The 26,205-nt window shown below is 38.3% G+C and overlaps 1 protein-coding gene across 1 annotated transcript; it reads right to left on the bottom strand.

Moving 5' to 3' along the window:
• Positions 1–100: 100 nt before the first annotated feature.
• LOC116628993 (KRR1 small subunit processome component homolog) lies at positions 101–14,239 on the bottom strand. The gene is made up of 10 exons (XM_032399288.1): positions 14,131–14,239; positions 11,208–11,380; positions 8,963–9,097; positions 8,659–8,784; positions 8,484–8,567; positions 7,302–7,358; positions 5,385–5,555; positions 3,099–3,176; positions 2,899–2,992; positions 101–410 (listed from the first exon to the last, which is right to left on the bottom strand). The coding sequence occupies exons 1-10, from the start codon at positions 14,216–14,218 to the stop codon at positions 268–270; spliced, it is 1,149 nt and encodes a 382-aa protein (XP_032255179.1). The 5' UTR covers positions 14,219–14,239; the 3' UTR covers positions 101–267.
• Between the last annotated feature and the right edge of the window lie 11,966 nt (positions 14,240–26,205).

The raw sequence follows: 26,205 nt of genomic DNA, 5'->3' as shown, positions 1-26,205 counted from the left end.
CCAAAACAGATTAGGTGCAATATATACAAAGACATATATAGCACTTTCTAGCATAAAGTTTTCCAAAAAACACACAGAGAATACAATAATTTATATTTATAAAGGACAGCTGTTTATATAAACACTGTTTTGAAGAATGACATAAACTCAGAAAAATGTGATCAGAGTACTCCTTCTCACATACAGGCTACTAATGCCCTAGTATCTCAAAATCCTTTACAAAAGGAGATAGCTTAAAGGGTTCTCATCCAGGGTTTTTTTTTAATGTTACTTTTTTTTCTTCTTTTTTTTTTCATCTGCTTCCATTTTAAGCTTAACTTCTTCAGCTGAAAGAGCTCCCAGTTTCTTATTCTTGGCTTTCTTAACCTTTTCCTTGATGGCGGCCACATCAATTTTATTTTCAGTAGAAGCTAAACAAATTAAAACGATATATGTAATTCTTTAGATTTTACCATAGAAAACATAAAGAATATGTATTTGGTACAATAATTTCAGAGTACTGTTAAAAGGTGAAAGGTCATGTTGTAAAATATAAAACACCTGCCTAAAATATAAAACAACTGCCTAAAGGAAAGTTAGACACTGAAGAGAAAACAAATCATAAAGTACTTTAAAAATACATTAGTGAAAGTACACATGAAAATAGCACATTAATAAAGGTACAAATGAAAATGGCACTATAGTTTAGCTTTTTAAACTAATTATTGAATTCAACAATATTAAAACTTCATTTTTCCCCTTAAATTGCATTTGAGATTAGTTTTACTTATATTCTTTCCCATATTTTAGAACTGCAAGAGTACTCATTAAAATGCCAATTTTCGGGGCGCCTGGGTGGCTCACTCAGTTAAGCGACTGCCTTCGGCTCAGATCATGATCCCAGGGTCCTAGGATCAAGCCCCACGTTGGGCTCCTTCCTCAGTGGGGAGCCTGCTTCTTCCTCTCCCTCTGCCTGCTGCTCCCCCTGCCTGTGCTCTCCCTCTCTCTATCTCTATCAAATAAATAAATAAAATCTTTAAAATAAATAAATAAATAAAATGCCAATTTTCCATTCTGCACATTAAAATAACTTAAAATTACATTTCATGAAGAATATTAACATGTAGCCCTTCTAGCTTCCATAATTTTAATTAACTAATCATTAAGCTTTAGGTCAAAATCTACTTCATCTAATACCACACATAAAAACTTAAAAAAATAGGGGCACCTGGGTGGCTTAGTCCGTTAGGTATCTGCCTTCGGCTTGGGTCATGATCTCAGGGTCCTGGGATCAAGCCCCACATCGGGCTCCCTGCTGATGAGTCTGCTTCTCCCTCTCCCTCTGCCCTCCCCGTTTATGCTCTCTCTCTCAAATGAATAAAATCTTTAAAAAAAAAACTTAAAAATAAAGTTTTCCAAATATTAGTTCAATGAATGACTAGTAGTACTTTACTTAACAAGGTTTTGGTAATAAAGATAATGATCTGAGAGTATTTGGAGATTCTCGTAACAGAACCCAACCATGGAATCAATGCCAAAAGCTTGAACAACAAAGAAAAAGAAGGAGAAAAAAAAAATGTAGGTTTTTCTCACCCTTTAAAGAGCAGTATTCAGAGCATAGGAGAATCACAAGATAAAACATCATCAAACTTCCCAGCAACTTGAGTAGAGATGTAGAGCCTTCACTATCATGAAATAGCTACATTTTTAATCATTATAAACGGAGATTAAAATGGCTACTAAATGACCTTCAAAGTAAAACTCACAGGCTCAGCAAACTGGAAATTATAATGCTTATGACATTTTTAACTTTTACATAACCAATGATCTACACAGAAGAATACAGTATTTTTAGAGCTATTAACACTGATGTAATTAATATAGGATATTAAAATAGTAATGTTATGTCTGGTTTTGACCAATAAGTCAGGTACAATAATGCCAGTGACTTCCCTCCCCTCACTGTGTCACTGGCTACTCTGGAAATTTACTTCAGGAAGAGTACAAGTGTTACTAGTGGGAAAGAAAATGCAGAAGAGGAAAGGGTAGATCAAATGAGGCTAGGAATAGAAAAGATACAAAATTTTTCTGAGTGTTTTTTTTTTTTTAATCTTAGAGCATCGAGGAGGGAAGGGCAGAGGGAAAGAGAAAATCCTCTAGTGAACTCCTCGCTGAGCACAAAGCCTGACGTGGGGCTTGACCCCAGGACCCAGAGATCATGACCTGAGCCAAAACCAAGAGCCAGCCGCTTAACCAGCTGAGCCACCCAGGTGCCCCACTATGACTTTTTAATAGCTCCTAAGATCTTGTTATTTTGATGGTGTCCTTTAGCCCACGGTGATCAGAAATCCATCATAACAATATAGGAATCAAACTTTAAGCCATGGATCACATAAGTAAAGAGAAGAAAAGCATAACCTCTGATAAGCTCTTTCTGAGAGGCATGATAACAGAGCTCGGGGATCTCACTGCTTTAGTTACTTTTAAATCTATAGAAGATTCACTGCTCTAAGTTCATAGCTTTCACAACAGAGAGTCCTTCTCCAGCAGGCAGTCTGCCTCTCCCTCTGCCTGCCGCTCCCCCTGCTTGTGCTCTCTCTCTGACAAATAAAATCTTAAAACAAAACAAAACAAAACAAAAAAAAACCCCAAAGAGTCCTTCTCCAGCACAATCAGAGGTCAGGAGAGGACTGTCAATCCAGGACATTCTTAAATAGGCATTAGCTGCTAATAAATTATAGAACACCTCAGTGGTCTCGTCCCTAGGATTAGTGATTAATGAAATGTCAACAGAATTGATGAAAGATATAGTTATGTCTTTAGTTAACACTCAAAGAGAGTCAGACAAATTCCCTATGGGTTTACTTTTCAGCTAACAGACTTTAACATCAAACCAATAATTGGAAAACAAGCATTTACCTTCCTTTGGTTTCACAACTGGTTTTTCCTTAGGTGGAATAAAAGCTCTGTTTCTTTCCTCTTGTCTTTTACTAAGAGCTTCTGCTTGTTTAGCCTGCATTATTAATAAGAAATACATTAATAACACAATTTATCATTAAACAGGAATTGAAATTTCTATGAACTGTGCTATCAGTGTTGTGAGCTAGACACAGTCTTACCTTTATGGCTTCCATTTTCTGTCGCTTCTTTTGACTTGCCTTCAGAAAATATTCACCACTAGCCAATTCTTTATCAATCTGTTGAAATCAGTATTTACAATTACATCAGAAATAAGGTAAATGAGAAGTCATCCCTAAGAAAGGCACAATGTCCTTGAGGTAAAGACAGTGAGGTCAAAAATCTATGATCAATTCATAAAGGCACTGACATTAAAAGGAGATGTGCTCTACGCTGAAGGGAATACAAGCAATAAGCATGGAGGTAGGAAAGAAGGTGATGTGTGCATGAAATATACAGCAGGCAGTTTTAGATGGGCTAGAAGATCAATGATTCAGAAAGGTGTGAGGAAACTAGAAAGATAATCTGGGGTAAGCTTGAAGAAACCTGAATGCCAGGTGAGAGGGTAGGCTATGATTTAGAAATGACTCCAGGTTTCTGAGAGAAAAGAAAGAGACCAAAGCAGCATTTAAAAGGTACAAAAGAAAGAAGAGATAAATGCTTGGAATAAAGTAGTGGCATGCAAAATGAAAGGCAAGAATTGTTAGGATTTGGTGACTAATTCAATACTAATTAGAGAAAGCACTAGCTTATTCATTCAAGATATAATTGACTTATCTCACACTTACACAGCATTATTATATCTAAGGCAATGTTTTAAAACTCTTAATAGTTACTAAGCTCTTTACAATTACTAATCATTTAATCCTCATTAACAATCCTTTGAAAAAGATGTTTTTATTATCCCCATTTTATGTACAGGGAAACTGAAGCACGGATGGGTTAAATAAATTGCCAGTCATGAAGCAAGTAATTGGCAGAGTAAGTCAACTGAGACATCACTGTTTTAAGAAGCTTAGCCATAGGGAAGAAAGATAAGACAATTACTAACTACAGGACAGGGCCATAAGAAGTATACCAGGTGTTATGGAATGACAGTTGGGTAAATAAGATCACTCTACTTTCCCCCAACAAACAGTTTCTTTGTTTGCTTCCCTTTACAGAATAGACCTCATGAACCAACACTTCCATTGTTTTATCACCATGATCATTATTTCTTTTTCCCCTCTGACCTTTCATCAAACCTCTGAAATTCAAACTCCAAATACAGGGCTATGGAAAAGACAAGACAGTACACAGAAAGGGATGTGTTTACATGCTGAGAACAAAGCACTAGTAGAAAGGAAAGACTTTAAGATACAGCCAAGGGAAGGAATCATGAAATAAGATCCCTCAGGAGACAGGCTCAAAGATAGAACTCAAAGAACAGGTAAAGAAAGAATTGGTTCAGATGGAGAAAAAATAATTATAGGTGAGAGAAAAGGAAGCTGAAGGAATTCTCACTTGATGGTCTTAAATATTTCCATAAAATAAAATGAATGTCATCTGCTAGGAGTGAGAGGGTGCTTCAAGAATTAAGAGGACAGGGGCGCCTCGGTGGCTGAGTGGGTTAAGCGTATGCCTTCCACTCAGGTCATCATTCCCTTGGGCTCCCTGCTCAGCATGGAGTCTGCTTCTCCCTCTCCCTCTGCCTGCAGCTCCCCCTGCTTGTGCTCTCTCTCTCTCTGTCAAATAAATAAAATCTCAAAAAAAAGAAAAGAGAGAGAGAATTAAGAGGACACACAGAATTACCAGACAATAGTGAGGATCTACCTGAGGTTGGAAACGTGAAATTATAGTGGATTTAGTCCAAAGATAAGATGTTCTCCAGCTATGTTTAGTAGCCACATTATAGGAAAGCAGCCAAATTTTAGGACTGATCAAGTTTGAGAGTTTTGCTGCACAGGTGTGAAGAGAAGGAAAAGGCAGCATACAAGAAACAGTGATGGACAAGAGAGAAAAGGAAATTTGGGGGAAAAAATGAAGCCAGAAAACAGGTGATAAAATGAGAGGCATTCATAACTTAGAAAAAGGATGGATGTGAGAATTTAAGATTTCAAAACTGGAGCAGTCATATAGCACATGGTCACAGGAAAGATGCTAAAGCAGAGTGAGAGCATTAAGGGTTAAAGCGTTAAAATTTTTTTCATCCATGGAACAGGTACTGTGGCTATAGGAGCACAACTGACAGCAACCACCTAGACATAGTTTACACTCCTACTGTGAAGCCCCCACCCTCCGCGCTCACGCACTTAGCTCAAAATAAGCCTATTTACACTTACCTTTAGTTTCTTATACCTGGACACACACATACAAAGTCTACCTAAATTGCTCTCCATAAAGTTTCTGACAAAACAGATTAAAATGGTTTCCCCCTCATGTAAAGAAATTCAACATTTAATACTGACCTGACTTTCTGGCTGTGGTGGTGGGAATGGTGTGTACTCTTTCTTGACAGTTTTTTTCTTTGGTTCCTTGCGTTTATTCACATTCTTGTGCTTAAACTGTGGCAAAAATCTTTCCCAACTTTGTGATCTTAATTCAGAATCTTTTGCCAACTCTCGTTTAATCATTAAGGTCTTTAGTCATGGGGATATATGAACAAAGTAAGAATTTTTAATTTTATAAGCCAAGCATTTGTCAAACTAAGACATTACAAATACTGTTCCTATAAATAATTCAATTAAAATGAGTAGTTCTTGGGGCACCTGGCTGGCTCAGTTGGTTAAGCGTCTGCCTTCAGCTCAGGTCATGATCCCAGGGTCCTGGGACTGAGCCCTGCATCGGGCTCCCTGCTCAGCAGGGAACCTGTTTCTCCCTCTGCCTGCAGCTCCCCCTGCTTGTTTGTTCTCTCTCTGCCAAATCAATAAATAAAATCTTTAAAAAACGAAACAAGGGGCGCCTGGGTGGCTCAGTCGTTGAGCATCTGCCTTCAGCTCGCGTCATAATCCCAGAGTCCTGGGATCAAGCCCCACATCAGGTTCCCTGATGGGCGAGGAGCCTGCTTCTCCCTCTCCAGCCCCCCCTGCTGTGTTCCCTCTCTCGCTGTCTCTGTCGAATAAACTAAAAAAAAAAAAAATTTTTTTTAATTAAAAAAATAAACAAATAAAAAACAAAACAAAACAAAAAAACCCGAGTAGTTCTTAATCTCCTCAGTAGGAGCAAAACAATTCCATAAAAAAAAGTAATCTCAAACCAAGCATCAGAAAACCATTAGAAATTTAGATTAAATGCAGAACTGCCGGGTGCCTGGGTGCTGTCAGTTAAGTGTTTGCCTTCGGCTCAGATCATGATCCCAGGACTCGGGATCAAGCCCCAAGTTGGGCTCCCTGCTCAGCAAGGAGCTTGCTTTTCCCTCTCCTCTGCTTCGCTCCTCCCCCCTCTCTTTCGAAAAAAAAAAAAAAGAAAGGCAGAACTGTTCAAATAAACTGAGATGAGACTAATTCAGCTTTTCAACCATTAGTTCATTAAAACCTTTAAAATTCAACTTAATAGGAGGAGAGTTCTTAATTAGCAATGTTCCCTGAAAGCAGGAAGTTTCTGGTAGTACTTTATCACAGGGAAAGAAAAAAGTAAACTTTCTCTTGATCAGATAAAAACAATATTCTCATATTTCTCCTACTCCATTTGAGTTTTGCACACATTGGGACATCAAAGGATGCAAACCAGGCATCAGATACAAGACAAGCTCTCTTTATCTTTAATGTCCCAAGGCAACTCAAAATCATTCTTTCACCCCAATCTAAGAGTGACTTCATAACTTCATCAAATTTAAGTGGACTGCTTAACAAATACCCCTCACAAAATAGCTCATTACAGCATGGTTACATTTCCAAGTATAATCATGAATGCTGTGCACACAGGGATTAACATCTCTCTCAAAGAGTTTCTAATTTGAGCGTTAAATAAAAAGTTTTAATACAATCTGAAATATCCCAGACTCTACTTAATAGAAAAAGGCAGAATTCTGAAAGATCACATCTTTAAATATAGTAATAGGCCCATCATCCAAGAAAACCTGATTGTTATCATCTACAACCAACTCTACGAAACTTACTTCCTTTGTATTAGAACTATGTCATACATTACAGGATCCCCCTTCAATAGTTTTCAGACTGCATACCACAGAAACCTAAGTCTCCAAGGATGTAACTACTACAGGACTAGGGTAGAGTTGAGTGGGCTGAACTCTACCTCTAAATTACCCTAAATACTTCTACTTTATCTATTTTTTGCATTAGGCTTCCAGAAAAGATTTAATTTCAAGAAAGGTTTCTGTAGCTAAAAGAAGTCTGACAACCACTGTTAGAGTAATATAAACTCACTTTAATGTTATAAATTGGATGAATATTCTTCATAGTATCTAGGACTACTTTTCGAACCTGAAATTTGCAAAGAAAAATGAATTAGTCACAAAGATTTTAACTAAGTGGAACTAAGTGGAAGGGGATTAATATACTGCAACATATCCTATGAACCGAGCAATGACTACCAAATTGAATATAGTAGTTCCTTCAACTGCTTTGAGTGACTTCTAGATCTTTCGTAATAGTCAACCTCTCTTGGACTCAATGAAGTTTCTCAACTTTACTGCTAAAATATAACATATAGAACTAATACAACAACATTTTGGAACTGTGGAATTTAGGCAGAAGGCAGCTAGATTTAGAGTCAGAAAATACGTGCTCAAATAATGGGAATGCCACTTCATAAGGTAAAGTCCTGTTCCAGCTTTCTCATCTGTAGTATGGAAATAAAACTATCTAAAGGCTCTGCTGTGAAAACTAAATAAGATAATATAGTTAGACTTTACAAAACTATAGGGTATTCAATATACTTAAGTTAGTATTGCCACATGAGAAAAGGGCAGATAACTTATGAGAAAGAGGTCTAACAGATCTGCTATTATGGGTCCTGGAAAGCAAACAAGACCTCATAGCCAGATCCAGACAACCAAAGCAGTTAACAGAAACCAAAATTGCTCCACAGATTTTCTCATAACATTAAATCTGACAGATAAAAAAGTTCATCAATACATTAAATAAACATTCCAATAAAATTCAGACAAAAATATATATTTTAAAGATGGTTTCAGAATCTGACCTCTACTGGTTTATATAGGTTACTGCAAATGACAATTATCACCATTTAATTCTCTAATCACTTGAGCACATGTAACTACATATCTCCCAAATGTGCTACAGACTAAAATCTTAAAAACCTACTTAAAATTTGTAGTGGAAAGAGGGATGATGTGCAGACCTTCTAATTCGGAAATGGATACCTCTTTAGTTGCCAAAGGTTGGCCATAATACGTTAGGATCTAGGAATGATGATTCCCTCAAACAACATGAAGCACAAAGTATTTACCAATGGGAAATCAAACAAAGCACATTCTAAAAAAAATAGTAATTGCAAAACAGTATATTATCCAATGAACTATTATAACCAAATTACTTAATTTGTTCTCTGCTGAAAATTAACAGAAGATAGTAAACACTACTCACCTCTTTTAAGCCACTAAAAGGTCCAATGACTGAAACTGTGTTTCCCTGAACCATAATATAACAGTTTGTTAAGAGTTCCAAAGCCTATATCAAAAGAACAGTAAGTTGAAATTCAGTACACTGAAAAACTAATGACAGAGGAAGACACTTAAGTTTTCCACTGATAAAAAAGTACCTTCAATGTAGATCCTTTGGGACCAATGAGACGTTGTCTTCTTTTTACAAATCTTTCTTTATTTCTTACTAAAGAACCTATTTTAATGATGTCACATGCAACATCATCCTGAAGAATTCGTACTGCCTTTTGGAAAAATGAAGGAAATATTCCATCAATATTCTTTACAAATGCATTTATTTTCAAGGCCCAGGCTAATGAAATTGAAGCAGAAAAATGAAAACTCTAAGAGGGAAGGATGCAGTGCTATGTGTTATCTCTAATGTTGATGCAAATAAAGCAAATTTTGTAATTCTAAATTTACCTGTTCAAATGAAACACTCCTTGCTAAAAGTTTTATTAGGTCTCTGGCCCTAATGATGATATATGGATCAAAAGTCTTCTTTGTTGTACACACAGTCATACTGCCCTCAATCAGGTCCAGGGTTGCATTAATGTGCTGCAAAAAGGAAAGAGCAAATACACAATTGTCTAAAAATCACTTCATTTTTTGGTAATTATAGAGCCTATCCTAATCAAACTACTAATTACTGTAAATTAAGCTCTCATTCTATCAACTCCCTCCTTGAAGAAGCTGAGTAGTTGATATAAATAATGAATACTTGATTACCTTCATATTTCAAAGAATATAAGAAACACGCAACTGAAAGCATTATACGTACTTTAGAATACTTTGTACTTATTGGAATAAAGATTACTTCTAGTTTAAAAAATACGTATCAATGCAAATGAAGCCATACTTAAAACCTAGGGTAAAAATGTAAAGCTACATATAGCTCCCCTATCCTGGACCCAGCTCTGATCTGCCATCTGTTCCTTAGGGTGAGAATGGACTTTCCCTTTCAAACTTCTTTCTAATTGGTTTGTATTAGCTAAATACAAAGTAAAAACAAATTCTCACAGGTTCAGAAAGAAGCAATAATTGGAAAATCATGCATTAACTCTTAGTAGGAAGAACCAGATTTCAACAAAGCAAATTAAAATGTCATTTTCTGACTGGAGCATACTCTGAAGAGTATTTCAATGTAGTGAGTGATGAACAATTCAACATAAGGTTGGGTCTCTATGAGTTTACAAGAGTCCAATCTCAGATACAGACAGCTGTAAAACAGCTTGCGGTTTGCTGAACCACCGTAATACCTAACGGGCACAAACAACTCCAGAGCAGTCACACAGTTGAAATATACATTTTATTTTTTTTTATTTTATTTTATTTTATATCACCACCTAGTGTGCCCATGTGTGTACATGTTTTTACACATGTGCCCAAATACACACATATACATGAACCAAAAGTTTCATAAAATGAAACTTATCCTTACCATATGTGATACATTATTTTTTTTCTTTTTACTTATTTATTTTTTGGGTACATTCTTTTTTTAAAAGGCTCATTATATCCACTAAATGGACTTCTTGCTCCACTAATGAATTTTAATCCACAGTTTGAAAAACAAAAACAAATATACTGTTCTAGGGAAATGGCAGCAACATACAAGGGAAAGTTGGCCACATCCCCATCTTTCATTTAAAATGAAAATTAAGGGGCGCCTGGGTGGCTCAGTCGTTAAGCGTCTGCCTTCGGCTCAGGTCATGATCCCAGGGTCCTGGGATCGAGCCCTGCATCGGGCTCCCTGCTCTGCGGGAAGCCTGCTTCTCCCTCTCCCACTCCCCCTGCTTGTGTTCTCTGTCTCTCTCTGTCAAATAAATAAATAAAATCTTAAAAAAAAAAAAAATGAAAATTAAGAAATCATCCAGGAACATGCCTCAACTTAAAACTATACAGAAACATGGCAAGTATCACAGTATAGAATAGGCATCCTGAAACTTGGGAGTTCACAGTTGAGTTTCAGAAAGTCCATGAGATCCCTAAATTTTAAAGGTATGTGAATTTTTTAAAGTAATCTATTACTGACAAAATTAAAAACGAGTGGAATATAAGAATAAAGCTTAGGGCGCCTGGGTGGCTCAGCGCATTAAGCGTCTGCCTTCAGCTCAGGTCATGATCCCAGGGTGCTGGGATCGAGCCCCACATCAGGCTCCCTGCTCAGCAGGTAGCCAGCTTCTCCCTCTCCCTCTGCTGCTCCCCCTGTGCTCTCTTGCTCTGTAAAAAAATAAAAAAATAAAAATAAATAATAATAATAAAATAAAATAAAACAAAAAGAATAAAGCTTATATTTAGGCTGTTTAAAATACCAAGGGAACCAGGGGTGCCTGGGTGGCTCAGTTGGTTAAGCGTCTGACTCTGGATTTCGGCTCAGGTCATGATCTAAGGGTTGTGAGAACAGGTGCCATGTTCAGCGCAGAGTCTGCTTGGGATTCACTCTCTCCCTCTCCCTTTGCCCCTCCCCCCAATCACTCATGCACACGACACTCTCGTGCTCTCTCTCAAGATTTTTCTTAAACAAAAACAAAAAACAAAAAACAAAGAAACCAAATTAACCAGTTATGCCAGTACCTTAAAAAAAAAAAATCTATCAGCATACATACTTATTTAAAAGTAAAGGTATAAGAACAGAATCTCAAATAAATATGTAAAATGTGCATACATGTTCATTCAAGGCTTTCTGTACCAATGGCCAGCACTCTTTCAGGTAAGCTTCCCTATATTTTGGGAACAAAGTTGCAAAACTGCTCTCTTCCAAGAGTCCTCTGGGATTGTCCTCTTTGGAAAAAGCCGGTTCCTTCCAACCATCAGGAACAGTGAGGAGTTCTGATTCATCTAAAGACGGGAAGAAACTTACACATAAGATTTTAGCCTTCTTTTGGACACTTTTTTGAACACTTATTTGCATACATTTACATGCTTCCCAATACTCTCCTTGTAGTTCCTGTTCCTATGCTCTTTAGTCAACAAAGAACATGCCTCGGTCATTATTATCAATACACTGTATTAAAATTAACTGTATATACTTCAGCCTCGTAAGACAAAGTTCCTTAAGGGCAGGACCCTCCTTGGATCCACAGTAATTAGCATATGCCTGACAGACAGTGGGGTACTCCAGAAACTTCTATTGCATTACACTATTAAAGATCCAAATACCCCTTTGTTTACATGACTATTTTCAATATAACCTTTTAGACTTTCCTGAATTGCAGCCTTGTGTGTGTGTATATATATATATACATATGCATATATATTTGTGTTTGTGTGTGTACATACACACACATATACTTTCAGCTACCAATCACTGGTACAGGGTTTTAGACTTTCCAAAGAGTTTTCATATGCCTTATTTCTGTATACACCTTCATGACAACTGTGAAAGGTAGTAGGAAGAACCAGTATTATTTTCCCCGTTTTATAAAAGACGTTCAGTCCAAAAAGATTAGTGACTTGTCTAATGGGACACAAAGGTGATTCAGTCTAGGTCTCCTTTTAATAAAACAAAATGTCTCCTAAGGGCCATATATGATCTCCTACATCATTTATTAAAACTCCTGGTCCTGGATTTTAGGAATCTCTTAAATCTAACAGCTATGCTTTAATTCCGTACTCCTCAAGGGTATGACCCACAGGCCTGCAGCATCAACATGAACTAGGAGTTAGTCAGAAATGCAGTTCTTGGACTCCAACTCAGACCTACCAAATCTGAATCTCTGGAATGAGCCCCAGGAATCTGTGTTTTAATAATCTCATCAGGAGATTCTTACGCACACTAAGTCTGAGAAAAGGGCCTTTGTTAAACTTGTTTGTAAACTTGCTTCTCTTTCTTATACTCACATCTACTTTGTTATTTCTGGTTCAAATCACAGAGAATTAGCTAGTCTTCATACATCACTTCCCAATATCCTTAAAAAAACAAAACCCCTCCAATTCTATAACTGTGATTACTTAAAATGTTTATCTTACCAAGTTTCTACCCAATTTAAACACTTCAGTGGCTACAAATTAAAAAACAAAAACAAAAAACCTAGCAAAAGAAATACACAGGAGTTTCACAATAGAGGAAGTGCAAATAGCCCAAAAAACATGTGAAAAGATATGCATCCTCACTACTAAAAAGGAAAATTCAAATTAAAACCCCAACCAGACACCATTTCATACTTACCAAAATGACAGAAATTCAAAATGCAGATAATATCAAGTGCTAGTGTGGATGTAGAGCAGTAAAAATTCTCATCCACTGCTAGTGGGAGTGTAAACTGACACAACCCCTTTGGGAGTGATTTAGCATTACCTGCACATACCCTAACTTTCATGGATTCCAGTCCCACTTACATAATCTGAAGAAAACTCTTGAACATGCAAACCAGGAGATACACAAAAAGATGTTTATAGGAGCATTGTTTATAACAGCAAACAATGGGAACAATCCAAATGTCCACCAACAATAGAATGATAATATAAATAAGTGTATATTCATAGAAGAAAATCTCATCAATATCAAATGAAAAGAATAAACTACAGCTACAAGTATCACCTTGACTCAATAAGAAAAACAAAGTTTAGCCTAAGAAGCCAGAAGAATGTCTACAGCCCTCTTGCATTCATATAAAATTCAAAAACTGACAAAATCAAACCACTTCGTGCATAGGTGGTAAAGATTATGCAGAGAACAGAAGATCAAAACGATTCAGGATGGTTACCTCATGTCCTGTAAAGGAAAAGAATTATCATCTGGGAGGTGCTCCTAGGGGGGTCGGGAGTATGGTAATGCTTTTTCTGCGTAATGGTATTGAGTGCTCCTTTCTCACCTGTTGTGTTTATTCTTCAAACTGTACATAGACTGTACTCTATGTTACATAATTAAAAATAACAGAACTCCTTTAATACTTCCCTAATGCCTACAGAATGCGAGTTCAAGGTTTTTAACACTTCGAATAAGACTGGTTGCTCGGGTCTTGGGCTACTTCTCTAGCCTCTCTTCCTGTCATTCATACTGAAGAAAATGTATAAAACCAGACTACAAAGGAAGACAGCAATTTACAAGTAGGGCAGTCTAAAATTAGAGTACGAGTCGTGTCGTCTAATATTTTAGCGGTTTGACGAACGGGAATGATGATAATGTTACAAAATTTCACTAACGGACAAACTAGCGTTAAGAACACGCCAGATACCTCCTTCTCCTGTCTCACTCCTTTATTATCAGCGTTCACTCATATATACAACGACCTCCTATTCCTACCCCATTCCATCCCTCATTTTGTCAACGACTTCCAGCCACCGCCACGAGTGTAAGGTCCTGCGGCGCCCTCCACGATTTCTTAATCCTCTTCCTTTGACAGAAGACAAACTCTGCAACATCTTTACTTTGAAAAGCCTCTAGCAAAAGCGGTTAGGAACACGTGGCTGGCACCATACCTGCCAGTCGGTCCCGCAGGCTTGGCCATCATCCCCAATCCTCAACAATGGTAGGTACTCAACTTCACAGAACACACTAAGGCAGCGTTACACGTCCCCAGCCAGCGGAAGAAAACAATCATAACTCAATATCCTAATATCAGGTTTCAGTTCTCATTCAACCTTACCTCGATTCTCCGGCTTCGGCTTCTTGTTACGAAATAATTCACTTTTCCCGTCCGCAGCGGCCGGCCCGTTGTAGGAGGAAGACGCCATCTTCAAATTGCTTCCGGTGTTACCGGAAGTGGAACTGTTCTTAAATCCTACCGGATTTTAGTCCTGAAAATCTGTCTATTCAAATTGAGTTCCGTAGAACTTAGACGCGATCTGCGCCATCTCCGTGCGTGCGTACGCTAAAGCCCGCGTTATTTGCACAAACTACAAGCGTTTCTCCTGCGTAGCCAATGAAGAGCCGGAGACGTCTTTCCCAGGATGCATGGCAATCACGGAGTTTAGCTGCATGCTGGGAATTGTAGTCCACGACTATGGGCAAGGGGAGCCTGTCTTACCCGTAGTTTTCTCTTGGTCCCGGTATCTTACTTAGGACCCCGAACTCCAGAGTTTGGCCATATAGCACAATCGGTCTATCCTTGATGTCACTCAGTCATTCATTTGATAATATTTATGTGACTGTCAAATAAGTGCTAGGTCTAAATACGAAAATACATAATCCTTGACGGCAGGGAGTGACAGTAATAGCCAACATCTATTGTGAAACTACTTTTCGCCGGCACTTTATTTGCATTTCTAATTCTTAAACAACATTAAAACAAACAAAACTCCCTAAGATTGATAATTTTTTGTAGGATAATTTTTAAAAGTCTTTGTTTCTGGTGGTAATTTCCTAGAGTCTTGGTATACCTCTTTCTAAGCCAGAAGGATAGTAACTAAGTGACACTTCTGAAGAGTTTCACCTAGCCTAAGATTTCCCAAATACCTCAAGATGTGAAGTTCATCATTACTACAAATTTTTACACTTCTAAAAATCTAAAAATTTTTAGACACACTAAAGATGAAACTTCTTTTGATGACTGATCTTACTACTTGCCATTTCTAAAGTTTTCTGCAGCACAATGAGAGAAAGTCTTTGATAGGTTGAATTTCTTGTGTTAGTGAAACTAGGAATGTTTATTTGAAATCCAACCTTGTGTGTCTTCTATAAAAACTTAGATTGTTGTACATAAGGTACATATATAAAACAGACTACTAATTAGGGACAGAAGGTCCCAAGACACATGATTATGTTAAGATTTTTTCCCCTGGGGCACCGGGGTGGCTCAGACGGTTAACTTGTCTGACTCTTGGTTTCAGCTCAGGTTATGATCTCAGGGTCCTGAGATCAAGCCACAGGTCAGGCACTGCACTCAGCGCGGAGTCTGTTTGTCACTCTGCTCCTCCCCTGCTCACACATTCTCTCTCTCTCTCTAAAATAAATAAAATCTTTTTTTTTTAATCTTTTTCTTTTTGTTTTTTTTTAAGCATTTTACTTATTTATTTGAGAGAGAGAATGACAGACGGAGAGCACGAGAGGGAAGAGAGTCAGGGGGAGAAGCAGACCCCCTGCTGAGCAGGGAGCCCGATATGGGACTCGATCCCGGGACTCCAGGATCATAACCTGAGCTGAAGGCAGTCACTTAACCAACTGAGCCACCCAGGCGCCCTAAAATAAATAAAATCTTAAAAAAAAAAAGAGAGATATGTCTTGTAAGTGGCAGGCCACGATCGCATCCCTATATTCTTGCAATTTACTCAAAAAGCAATGACAAATCCTGGGGCACTTGGCTGGCTCAGTCAGTAGAGCATGCGACTCTTGTTCTTGGTGTTGTGAGTTTAAGCCCCAGGTTTCGTGTAGAGATTACTTAAAAATAAAATCTTAAAAAAAAAAAAAGCAATGACAAATCCCTATAATAAAACAAATAACAACAGGGGAAAGTAATGAAGTAAGAATCAATTCCTTCAGCGTTCCCAGGAATCCTATGAAGCAGATTTTTATTACTGCTATTTTAAGGAACTCAGTCACTAATAAGTGGTGAGCTAGACATCAAGTCCAGGCAGTCTGACCATTAGCAGTTTCAGAAAGGCTACTAAAAGGATTAATTGTTACATATGTGTTGGAAGGAGGACTGGGTTTTCAGCCTCATAGCTTTTGAATTTGAGGGCATTAGCTCTTCTGTGGATCTCCAGCCTGCTGTCCCACCATGCAGACATTGGACTTGTAGTGGAGCTCATCCAAATAGCTATAAGCATATGATGCTTAACCTCACTACTGTCTTAAAAGCATGTAAACATAACTGTGAAATATCACTTCTCACCCACTAGACTGGCAAAAAATAAATAATAAATACATATATTTTTAAATGATAATCTGATGGAAGAAAGTGCACTCTCATACACTGCTGGTGAAAATGCAAACTGTCACTGCCTTTTTGCAAAGCAATCTATCAATATAAAATATACACATATTCTTCCACAGTAATTCCACTCCTGGAAAACTGTCAACTAGAAGTAAATCACCATTCCATTAGAATGTGTGTATAACTGTGTCAATTACTGCTTGTGTAGAAGCAGTTCAGTGAAAGGGACTATGGGGCCACACCCACCAGTAAGTTTCTTACCCATCCCTGTTCAGTTTCCTATAACAGGAAAAATAACCTTAACTCTGTGACTTTATACATTAAAAATGCTAAAAAAAAAAAAAGCTTCACATTTGGTACATATTCAATGTTAGCTATTATTTATTTAAGGTGGCAAAAAAGTAAAAGCATCTTGACTATCAATTAGAGATATAGTTAAATAAATTGATATTACTTCCATAGTGGTGAGATATTATGCAACCATTCGTAAGAATTAATTAAATCTAATGAAGAGATTACCTAGAGGCATTGAGTGATAAAAGCCAGATACAGTACATATATAAATTGTTATATGTTATTATTTATATAATTATCCCATTTTAAAAATAATTATCCCATTTTGGGGGCACCTGGGTGGCTCAGTTGGTTAAGTATCCAACTCTTAGTTTTGGCTCAGGTCATGAGATCGAGCCCTGAGTCAGGCTCCATGCTAGGTGTGGAGCCTGCTTAAGATTTTTGATCTCCAAGGGATGCCTGGGCGGCTCAGTTGGTTAAGCGTCTGCCTCTGGCTCAGGCAGGTCATGATCCCAGGGTCCCAGGGATCCCAAGGAACCCATTGGGCTCCTTGCTCAGCCGGGAGCCTGCTTTTCTCTGCCTGCCACTCCCCCTGCTTGTGCTCTCTATCTCTCTGACAAATAAGTAAATAAAATCTTTAAAAACAAAGAAGAAAAGATTTTTGCTCTACCTCTCCTTCTGCCCCTCTCCCATCCAACTTTTGTGCTCTCTCTCTCTCAAAAAAAAAATTATCCCATTTTTTTTTTTAAGATTTTATTTATATGACACAGAGAGAGAGAGAGAAAGAGAGAGCACAAGCAGGGGGAGCGGCAGGCAGAGGGAGAGGGAGAAGCAGACCTCCCGCTGAGCAAGGAGCCCGACGCGGGGCTCGATCCCAGGACTCTGGGATCATGACCTGAGCCGAAGGCAGAGACTTAACCGACTGACCCAGCCAGGCACCCCAAATTATACCATTTTTATAAAGCAAACCATTCAATAAATATTTATTGAGCATCTATAATGTTTCAGGTTCTGTTCTAAATACTTTGTTCTATGTGCTAGATATAATAATTATATGTATGTATGTGTGTATATGTGAATATATGTTTGTATGTGATCATACAAAAAAAGATTTGGAAGGCTACACATCAAGGTTATAGCCTGGCTATCTTAGGGATGAAAGCAGAAAAGAAAAAGGAAGTAGGCAAAAAGATTAAAAAAATAGGTAAAAAAATAATAATCTTTAGAAAAATAATGTCAACAAAAGTAAAGGAGTCTGAATGAAAGCCTGGAAAACCTGGGAATCTAGGAGAGACCAAATTTGAGAAATATATTCAGCCAGTCTTGGAATGTTTGCTGTGCAACAAAATGTTTCATGTGTCATGGTGTTGGGATAAAATATGCTTGCAGGGTATCAACCTCTTCCTGCAAGGCCCATTTAGCAAACTCTAGATACGGACAAATGATGTATGGCTTTGGCTGATAACCAGCTTGAGTAAATACTTAACCAGCCTCTTTTTCTTCAGTTGTAAAAATGAGAGAGTTGAGTTAGATTATTGCTTCTTAAAATTTAGCCAACCTCAGACTCACATGGAGGGGTGACCCCATTCCCAGTTTATAGTTCAGTAGGTCTGGGGTAGGGCCCAAGAATTTGCAGCCTGGAAAACAAGGAATTATCCAACCCCAAAATGTCAATAGTGCCAAGGTTGAGAAACTTGGGTCTACAGATATTCTTAATTTCTGTGATTCTACTTCAAAGGGCTAGTAAGGGCTTTATTCCAAACCAGGCATGCATTGAAAGTAAAGTTTTTTCCCACTTTTTACCTACCTAGGGCAGAACTTGCCTGGTATCAAAGCCAAAGTTTCCAGATGGCTGTTCATTATTATGCTGGGCTCCGTGATGGGCAATCCTGCTCCATTTTCCTCAACTCTGCCCGTCATTCTGGAATTCTGTTGTCTCATTACCCAAACAATGATACTGGTACATACAGCGGATGCTTAAGGTCTAAAGACACTCATTACCACTTGAATATTAGTCTCTCTGGGCCCCAGGCCCACAGAACATTAATATTTCCTTGGGCCTCTCCTACTATTTCCAAGGCAATCTCCCATCTTTCTTTTCTTGATTGTTCTTATTGATAAGCAACTGCTTTGATTTAATTTTCAGTTATAATATTCTTCCCCCTAAAGGAAAGCTGGAACACATTTCATGATATTAGGTTCCACCAAAGCAACAGAAGGCTTTTTAATGCATGCATGAATATTCAAGATTTAATCAGTGGCATGTGAAATGTATTGATACTGCTGAGAATTATTATTTTATGCAAATAGAACAAGCAAACTACAGTCTTTATTTGTTTACATGACACCAGGGGAATATTTGAACTTCCCTAAGAAGCAGATTTCTAGTCATTTGTTAAATCTATATGCTTCTCCCATCCTTCAGACAGTGGTAACCACAGATGGCCCTTGATGAAATGAACTTTTTTTTTTATGAAATGAGCTTTTTAGATTATGTATTTCAAACATTTAATGGGTTTATATTTAAACAAGTCATTTCATGATGTTAGTAAGATGGCAACATGGCTTCTCCATTGTTTCAAAATCTCAAATTAAAAGTACAGTTATCTGATACATTTAGAGACTGGAAATTCAGATTTTAACACTACATTTTTGCTTTTGATTATCTATCAGTGATTTTAATTTCTTTTGGTTTCTGAGTCCCTTTACTAATGTGATTAAATTAATGGACTCTTTCTCCAGAAAAGTACATATATTTGGGTACACATATCATTTTACCCACAGTTTGATGGATGTTCACTTTTCTGTCACACTCTTTCATAAAACCCCTGCAGGATCAAGCCATCAGGTTAGGTTAGGGACCCTTGCCTTAAAGCAACACGGGAGAAGGTCTCAGACGCCCAGATCTGACCTTATGAGCACTCAAATCCCCTGCTCTTAGAGTTCTCCAGAAGACACAGAATTAGAATTTTAGTATGCTTTAGTACTTGCATATAAGTATACTTCTCAAGATTCCTTTGATTGCAAATCATAGAAATTTAAATTAACAAGTAAAAAAGTGGATTTATTGTCCTACATACCTGGGAACTGGACCTAGGACCTCAACCATGTCATAGAGATATTCACGCTCTTTCTCTATCATAATCTCTCTCTCTTTCTGTGTGTCCTTCCATCTGTTGGCTCTGTTTTTTCTGTGCTGTCACAAAAACACACTATGTGTACTACAATAAGTATAGCAAGTTATGCAGAGGATTAATAAGTTTTCAGGTTTTACCCATCACCATCTCTCATTCCCATGCCACCAATTCATTAAAATAAGCCACATACTTAAAGAATTACTTAGCCCCAGTCACAAGATAGATGGAGGAATTATGTACTAAAATTTTTTGGGGGGTGTGTGTGTAATAACGCTCTATATTTGCTGTGAGGATTTTAAAATGTATTGATTGGTCTACTAGTTTGATTTATACTTCTCTAGGCACATGTGGTGATACTGAAAAGGTGATCTGCTATAATTGTGATGACTTGGTGTAACCCCTTTTTATAATAATTATTCTCTCATGTAGCATATTTTTCTACTGGAAATTGCTACATATTTTTTCTTTTAACTTTGAAAAGAATAAAAAAGGCAATGCAAGGAACAATGCAACCATCATCCAAGAATCCCTCTACCTAAATTTAATAAATGTAAATTATCATTTATCATTTTGGCCCCAGATTTACATTAATATTTGTATCATAAAATCTCACATATATGCAAAATGAAGTCACCCCACAGTCTTAAAGTTTCTCTCTTTTCTAGAAGCAATAACTAGATGTTTTGGTTTTTAAGAACTATTTCTGACTTACTAAAAAGCAGATAGACTAATATAACAAATGCCTTTGAGGTCATAATTAAATTTAAGGCACAAAATTATTTCCAGTTAAAGCCCCTGTCTACACCTCCCTAATCTCATTCCTCCCCCTTCCACCAGAAGTGACCACTATGCCCAAATAGGTGTTTATTATTTCCATGTATATTTTTGTTTATATGGCTACTATACACACACGTAATCTCTAAACAAGATAAACTGGACTTTGGATATTTTACGTATGACTTATTTACACACTATACATTAATAAACTTATATATAATTATATATCATATAAGTATTTTATATTAATTATATACATATAAATGCTGTATGTATTCATACAACTTGCTATTTATTTATTTATTTATCTATCGAGAGAGAGAGAGAGTGTGTGTGCGAGCGGGGAGTGGAGGCGGGGGGCAGGGACAGAGGGAGAGGGAGAGAGAGAATCTTAAGCAGGCTCCATGCCCAGCAGAGTCTGACATGGGGCTTCATCTCAGGACCCTGAGATCATGACCTGAGCCGAAATCAAGATTCGGAGGCTTAACCGACTGAGCCAGCCAGGCGCCCCTACAACAACTTGCTTTTTAATGGAGTAGTTTGTTTTGAGATTTACTCATGTTGAATCTATGTGATTCTAGTTCATTCATCCATGGTATATAACCTTTGAATTAGTATGTAAAAGACATGGGCAGCTTCAGTCTTAGATTCTTCCTTTCTCTCTCTCTCTCTCCCCACCCCGTGACAGCTCGCTCTGGGAGGACCCAGCTGCCATGTCTTGAGCGGCCCTGTGGGGAGATCCAAAAGGCAAGGAAGGAACTGAAGCCTCCGGCCACCAGCCTCGTGAGAGAGCTTGGATCACATCCTCCTGCCTGGTCAAGCTTTCAGATGACCGGAGCATGGCTGACTCCTTGACTGCAGCCTCCTGAGGCTAAGCTGCTCACAAGTTCCTGACCCTTGGAAACTTCATAAATGTTTGTTGTTGAAAGCTGCTAATTTCGGGGGTAATTTTTACACAGACATAACTGGAACAATACTGAAGCAAGCCTAAGCGTTCATCAAAATATTTATCAGATTTTAATTAGGGATATGGACATGAAACTTTCTCAGGAAGAATAGTTTTCTTTGATTCTTGCCACTAGAGGGCAAAATGTTCATAAACGATGGCTTGAATAAAGAATTGAAAGGCTTTTTCTATTTCCATGGAACCACAGGTGTCGGAGTGAAAAAAAGATAACCTTAGAGAACACCTGGTCCAGCTCCGTTAATTTACAGATGAGGATTCTAACACCCAGAGACTTTAACTGACTAGTAGAATGTCACACAGACTTGAGTCTAAATGTACAAACTCAGCTGCATTTAATAACATGCAGACTCAGTAACTACTAATCAACCCTGTTGTTTTTTAAAATCACTTGGTGTAGAATAAAGAGAGAAGGCTTTTTAGAAATCCTCTATTTCAACTAGCATATTAGTATTCTCAAGATCAAAAAACTTGTGATATAAGCATTTCCATTTATTGGGTGCCTATTATAAGCCACTTATCATACATTACATGCTATGTCTTTTCGTCTAATCTGTACAACAAAACTTTGAAACATATACTCATCAATGCAGTATCTTGTCCAAGGACATAGAGCCAAAAAGAAACAAAATGAATTTTAATCTGACACAGGTTAAATCTCATTACAATAATTTTGGGGGGCACAAGTCATAGTGTCTGATTATAACAGAAGTTTGTTGTTTCTGGAAATTGCTGGGTATGTTAAGACACGTGAATGGCTGCCATATAACAATGGAAAAGAAAAAGTGATTTTGATGACTCTCTTTTATTCTTCCCAGAGAGGGTTTTTTTTTTTCCTCTCTCCCTCTTATTCTGTCTCTCTGTTTCTGTCTCTGTCTCTACCTAATACACACACACTGCCCCTCCCCTTCATTCTAGCCAACCAGCTATGCGATGTTGGATAACCATCCTAGAGCTTCACTTTGTTGCACTTCCTTCATTTCTAAAATGAGAATGCACCTACATCCTTCAAGCTCTCAAAGGGATGCTGTGATGATTAATGAGGAAGTCTTTATGAATCTCATTTGATTTTGCAGAAGACAGGTGTTTAATAAAGCTGAGGAATCATTATAATGGTAATTAGTCATATTTTAGGACTGATGGGCAGGTATTTGGCGGTAGTGACTTGGCTGGAGCTGTTGCCACACCAAAGCAATGAAGTAATGTCAACATGTCAGCAGCATCGAGTTAGGTGCAAGGAGGGCATAACATCTTCTTACACCACAAGCTGCTTTGTTCATCATCCCTGCCTGGTGCATACTGGTACATAGTCACAGCATTTCCAGGGCAGTTAGGCAGGCAACCTTAGGAGAACCACCTCATTACTGTGATTTATAGTCTCCAAAGAGAGCCACCCTTGATGCCTTCTCTCTTCATACATGCATGCCACTCACACCAAGAGATCGAGCCTATTCCTCCTCGCCTTGAATCTGGTCTGGCCCTGTGACTGACTTAGACCAATAGGATGCTGTGGGTAGGGCTTTGCTAATTCCAAGTCAAGGCTTCAGGAAGAGTAGCAGTTTCTGCTTTCTCTTACTTGGAAGAGAGCTGCAGGGTAAGAAGTTCAACTTCCCTGAGACCACCTCACTGCACGGAAGCTTAAGCTAGCTATGTGAAGCAAGAGAGACAGAGATGTGGCTGGCCAGCTCTCAGATGCTCCAGTCATCATTGCTTGTATTCTGGACATGGATGGATGAAGAAGCAATTGTAGACATTTCAGCTTCAGTAGACACCATGTGGAGCAAAAGAATGTCCAGCCCGATTACAGAAATAGGGAAGTTAATAAAAATATTTGGTGGTGTTAAGTCACTATGTTTTCAGGATGTCTGTTACACAGAAATAGATATTTCAAACAATTATCAACAATGAAAATAGGGTCAGATATCGTTTGATGCCCTGTCTTTGCTAAATGAAATAGTAGATTCCTTCAGAGAAATGAAATGAGGAAAAAAGGAGTTTGGTAAAATGGAGGGGGTAATTCATTTTTAGAGGATACAGTTTTTAGCTTCATAAAAGTGCTATTAAAATAGAGCATTCATTCCTTCCTTCACTCACTCACTCATGTTCCATAAATATTTATGGAACAAATATATTATTTATTATACATCTGGTGCAGTTCTAGGCATGGAGTACATAGTGCTAAATGAGAAAGATAAGGTCCCTGATCTCATGGTGCTTACATCCAAATTGGAGAAGACAAATAACAACAACCATAACAAAAAGATTATTGCAGCTAATGATAATGTAATTGGGAGGTGGGTAATGTGGATAGCATTACCGTTGTCTTTCTAAGGTTGCCTTTCTGATGCATTAGCAATAAAGTAATAGGTTAAAAGGAAAAGGAAAAGAAAGAGAGAGAAAGAAAGAAAATGTTGCCCCTGAGCTGCTTGAAATTCAGTTTAATCACCTGTAACCTAATCAGCAGCTTCTTGATATGAGTATATACTCACAATTCAGGATTTGGGGAGCACCTTACCATTAGGGACTTAATGTCTGTAGCTTTGCTAACCCTGAAACAAATCTAGTAAGAGGGCTATTCTTCCTCCTACTTCATCAGCTTCAGGGGAGTTAAAGATGGGAGGCGCTAGCATTGGAGGACTAGGCGTGCTGGCCTGCGCCCTATTGACCCAGTCCATGAGACATGGCCATTGCTGCACTCAAAGAAAATGTTTGAATTAGGAAAGAAACAAGGAAGTGTCTATTTGATAGTCCAAAGTAACTGTTAGTTTCAGTTACTGGTTTTCTTCTGAAGAAAGGGCATTTTTCATAAGAATATTCCAAATGGAAAACCACTCTTCTTTCATACATAGCATGGTTCTCTGTGCTGTCCTGTTAGTCTACTGCTGAGGCCCTTCCATATTCTTTTAAAATAGTGGTGACTTCTTTGAAGGCAGGGACTCTGACTTACTTTTTTTGCTTCTTCATCCCCTCACATAATATTCTGCCCCTAGTACATGCTTCATAAATATTTGTTGAGTGGGCAGATATTAGATTAAAAGACCAGGGTCTGGATTTGAATCCCAGCTCTGCAACCTACTGGTAATGTGTCTTTGGTCAAGTTACTTAATTTTTCTGTGTACAGTAGGAAAACCAATATTTTACATGATTGTTTGTAATAAAAATTAAACAACCATACACATACATATTATTCTTACTATACACACACACACACACACACACGAATACATAGTGCAGTTAACAGAGCCTACATGTGATTGAAGCTAATTAAATGTAGTTTCTTCCCAAAGTGGTTATTTGCCTTTAGATAGAATTGTGAAGATCACTATAATCTGAATGTTTGTATCTCTCCCTCCCTCCCACCGCCCACCCCGAAATTCTTATGTTGAATCTTAACACACAAGGTGATGATACTAGGTGAAGCTTCTGGGAGGTGATTAGGACTACCCAGGTGAACGGGATTAGTGTCCCTCCAAAAAAGGCCAGAGAAAGCTCCCTTGCCCCCTTCCATCTTGTGAGGACACAGCGAAAAGACAGCTGCCTATGAATCAGAAAAGTGACCCTCACCAGACACTGAATCTACAGGCGCCTTGATCTTGGACTTCCTAGCCTCCAGAACTGTGAGAAATCAATTTTTGTTGTTTATAAACCACCCAGTCTATGGTATTATTATAGAAGCCCGAGCAGACTACAACCATCACTATTGCTAGAATTCCATTTAAATGTATTTTTATTTAAATGGTGACTTTCCAAACTCTGCTTTCATCTAAGATAAATTTCTTATCTGGCCAGTATTAACTGGCAACAGCTGAGCATCTATTATAATTTTTCAAGAGTCACTATTTTGGAAACTTATTATTTTTGAATTAATGATGTAATGATGAAAATTTGCTGGGGCAAAAGAGTCTGAGGTACAGAAAAGGTGCAGCAAACTCGACTCATTCTACAAGCTATAGGTCTGATGCCAGAAGAGCTAATCTCAGGACTTAAACGACCTACTTCCATTTTCACCTCCATCTATACTTTCTGATTAAATTCTTTCCAGCTTACCTTTCAACGGAGGCAAAAATCCTGGCAGGCAAAGCATCCCGTGATGGGAACTGAAACTACTCCCTCAAGCAATAAGGAATGCCATGACGCCAGCAAGACCCAGCGTGATGACTCCAAGACAGTGATCAACCTGCCCTTTCCTGCCCACCTGCAGTACCCACCGACCTCTGCCCCACATTTTCCTTACATAACCTGGAAGTATTTTCAGCGCCCTGGAGACAGTCTTCGGGAGGCTAGTCCGCTGTCTTCCTGGGGCTGGTCTCACTGAAATAAATCCCTTTCTTGTTTCACCACCACTTGTCTCTCTGCCTCTGGATTTTGTCAGTGGCTAAGTGGCAGAAGCTGGTCTGTTTGGGACCCCCCAGGGCCACGTGCTCTTGCACCCTTGGGACCCAGTATCATGTTGTGGAAAACTCATTATAAAGTCCTACAAGGTAGGGGTTCTTGGGTGGCTCACTCGGTTAAGCGTCTGCCTTTGGCTCAGGTCATGATCGGGGATCCTGGGATCGAGCCCCACGTGGGGCTCCTTGCTCCGCGGGAAGCCTGCTTCTCCCTCTCCTCCCAACTCCTGCTCTCTCTTGATATCTCTGTCTCTCTCTCTCTCAAATAAATAAAATAAAATAAAGTCCT

The sequence above is a fragment of the Phoca vitulina genome, unplaced genomic scaffold (assembly GCF_004348235.1).
Source record: "Phoca vitulina isolate PV1807 unplaced genomic scaffold, GSC_HSeal_1.0 scaffold167, whole genome shotgun sequence".
NCBI classification, from domain to species: Eukaryota; Metazoa; Chordata; class Mammalia; order Carnivora; family Phocidae; genus Phoca; species Phoca vitulina.
The sequence above is the reverse complement of the archived record's forward strand: the minus strand, read 5'-3'. Positions and strand labels throughout refer to the sequence as shown.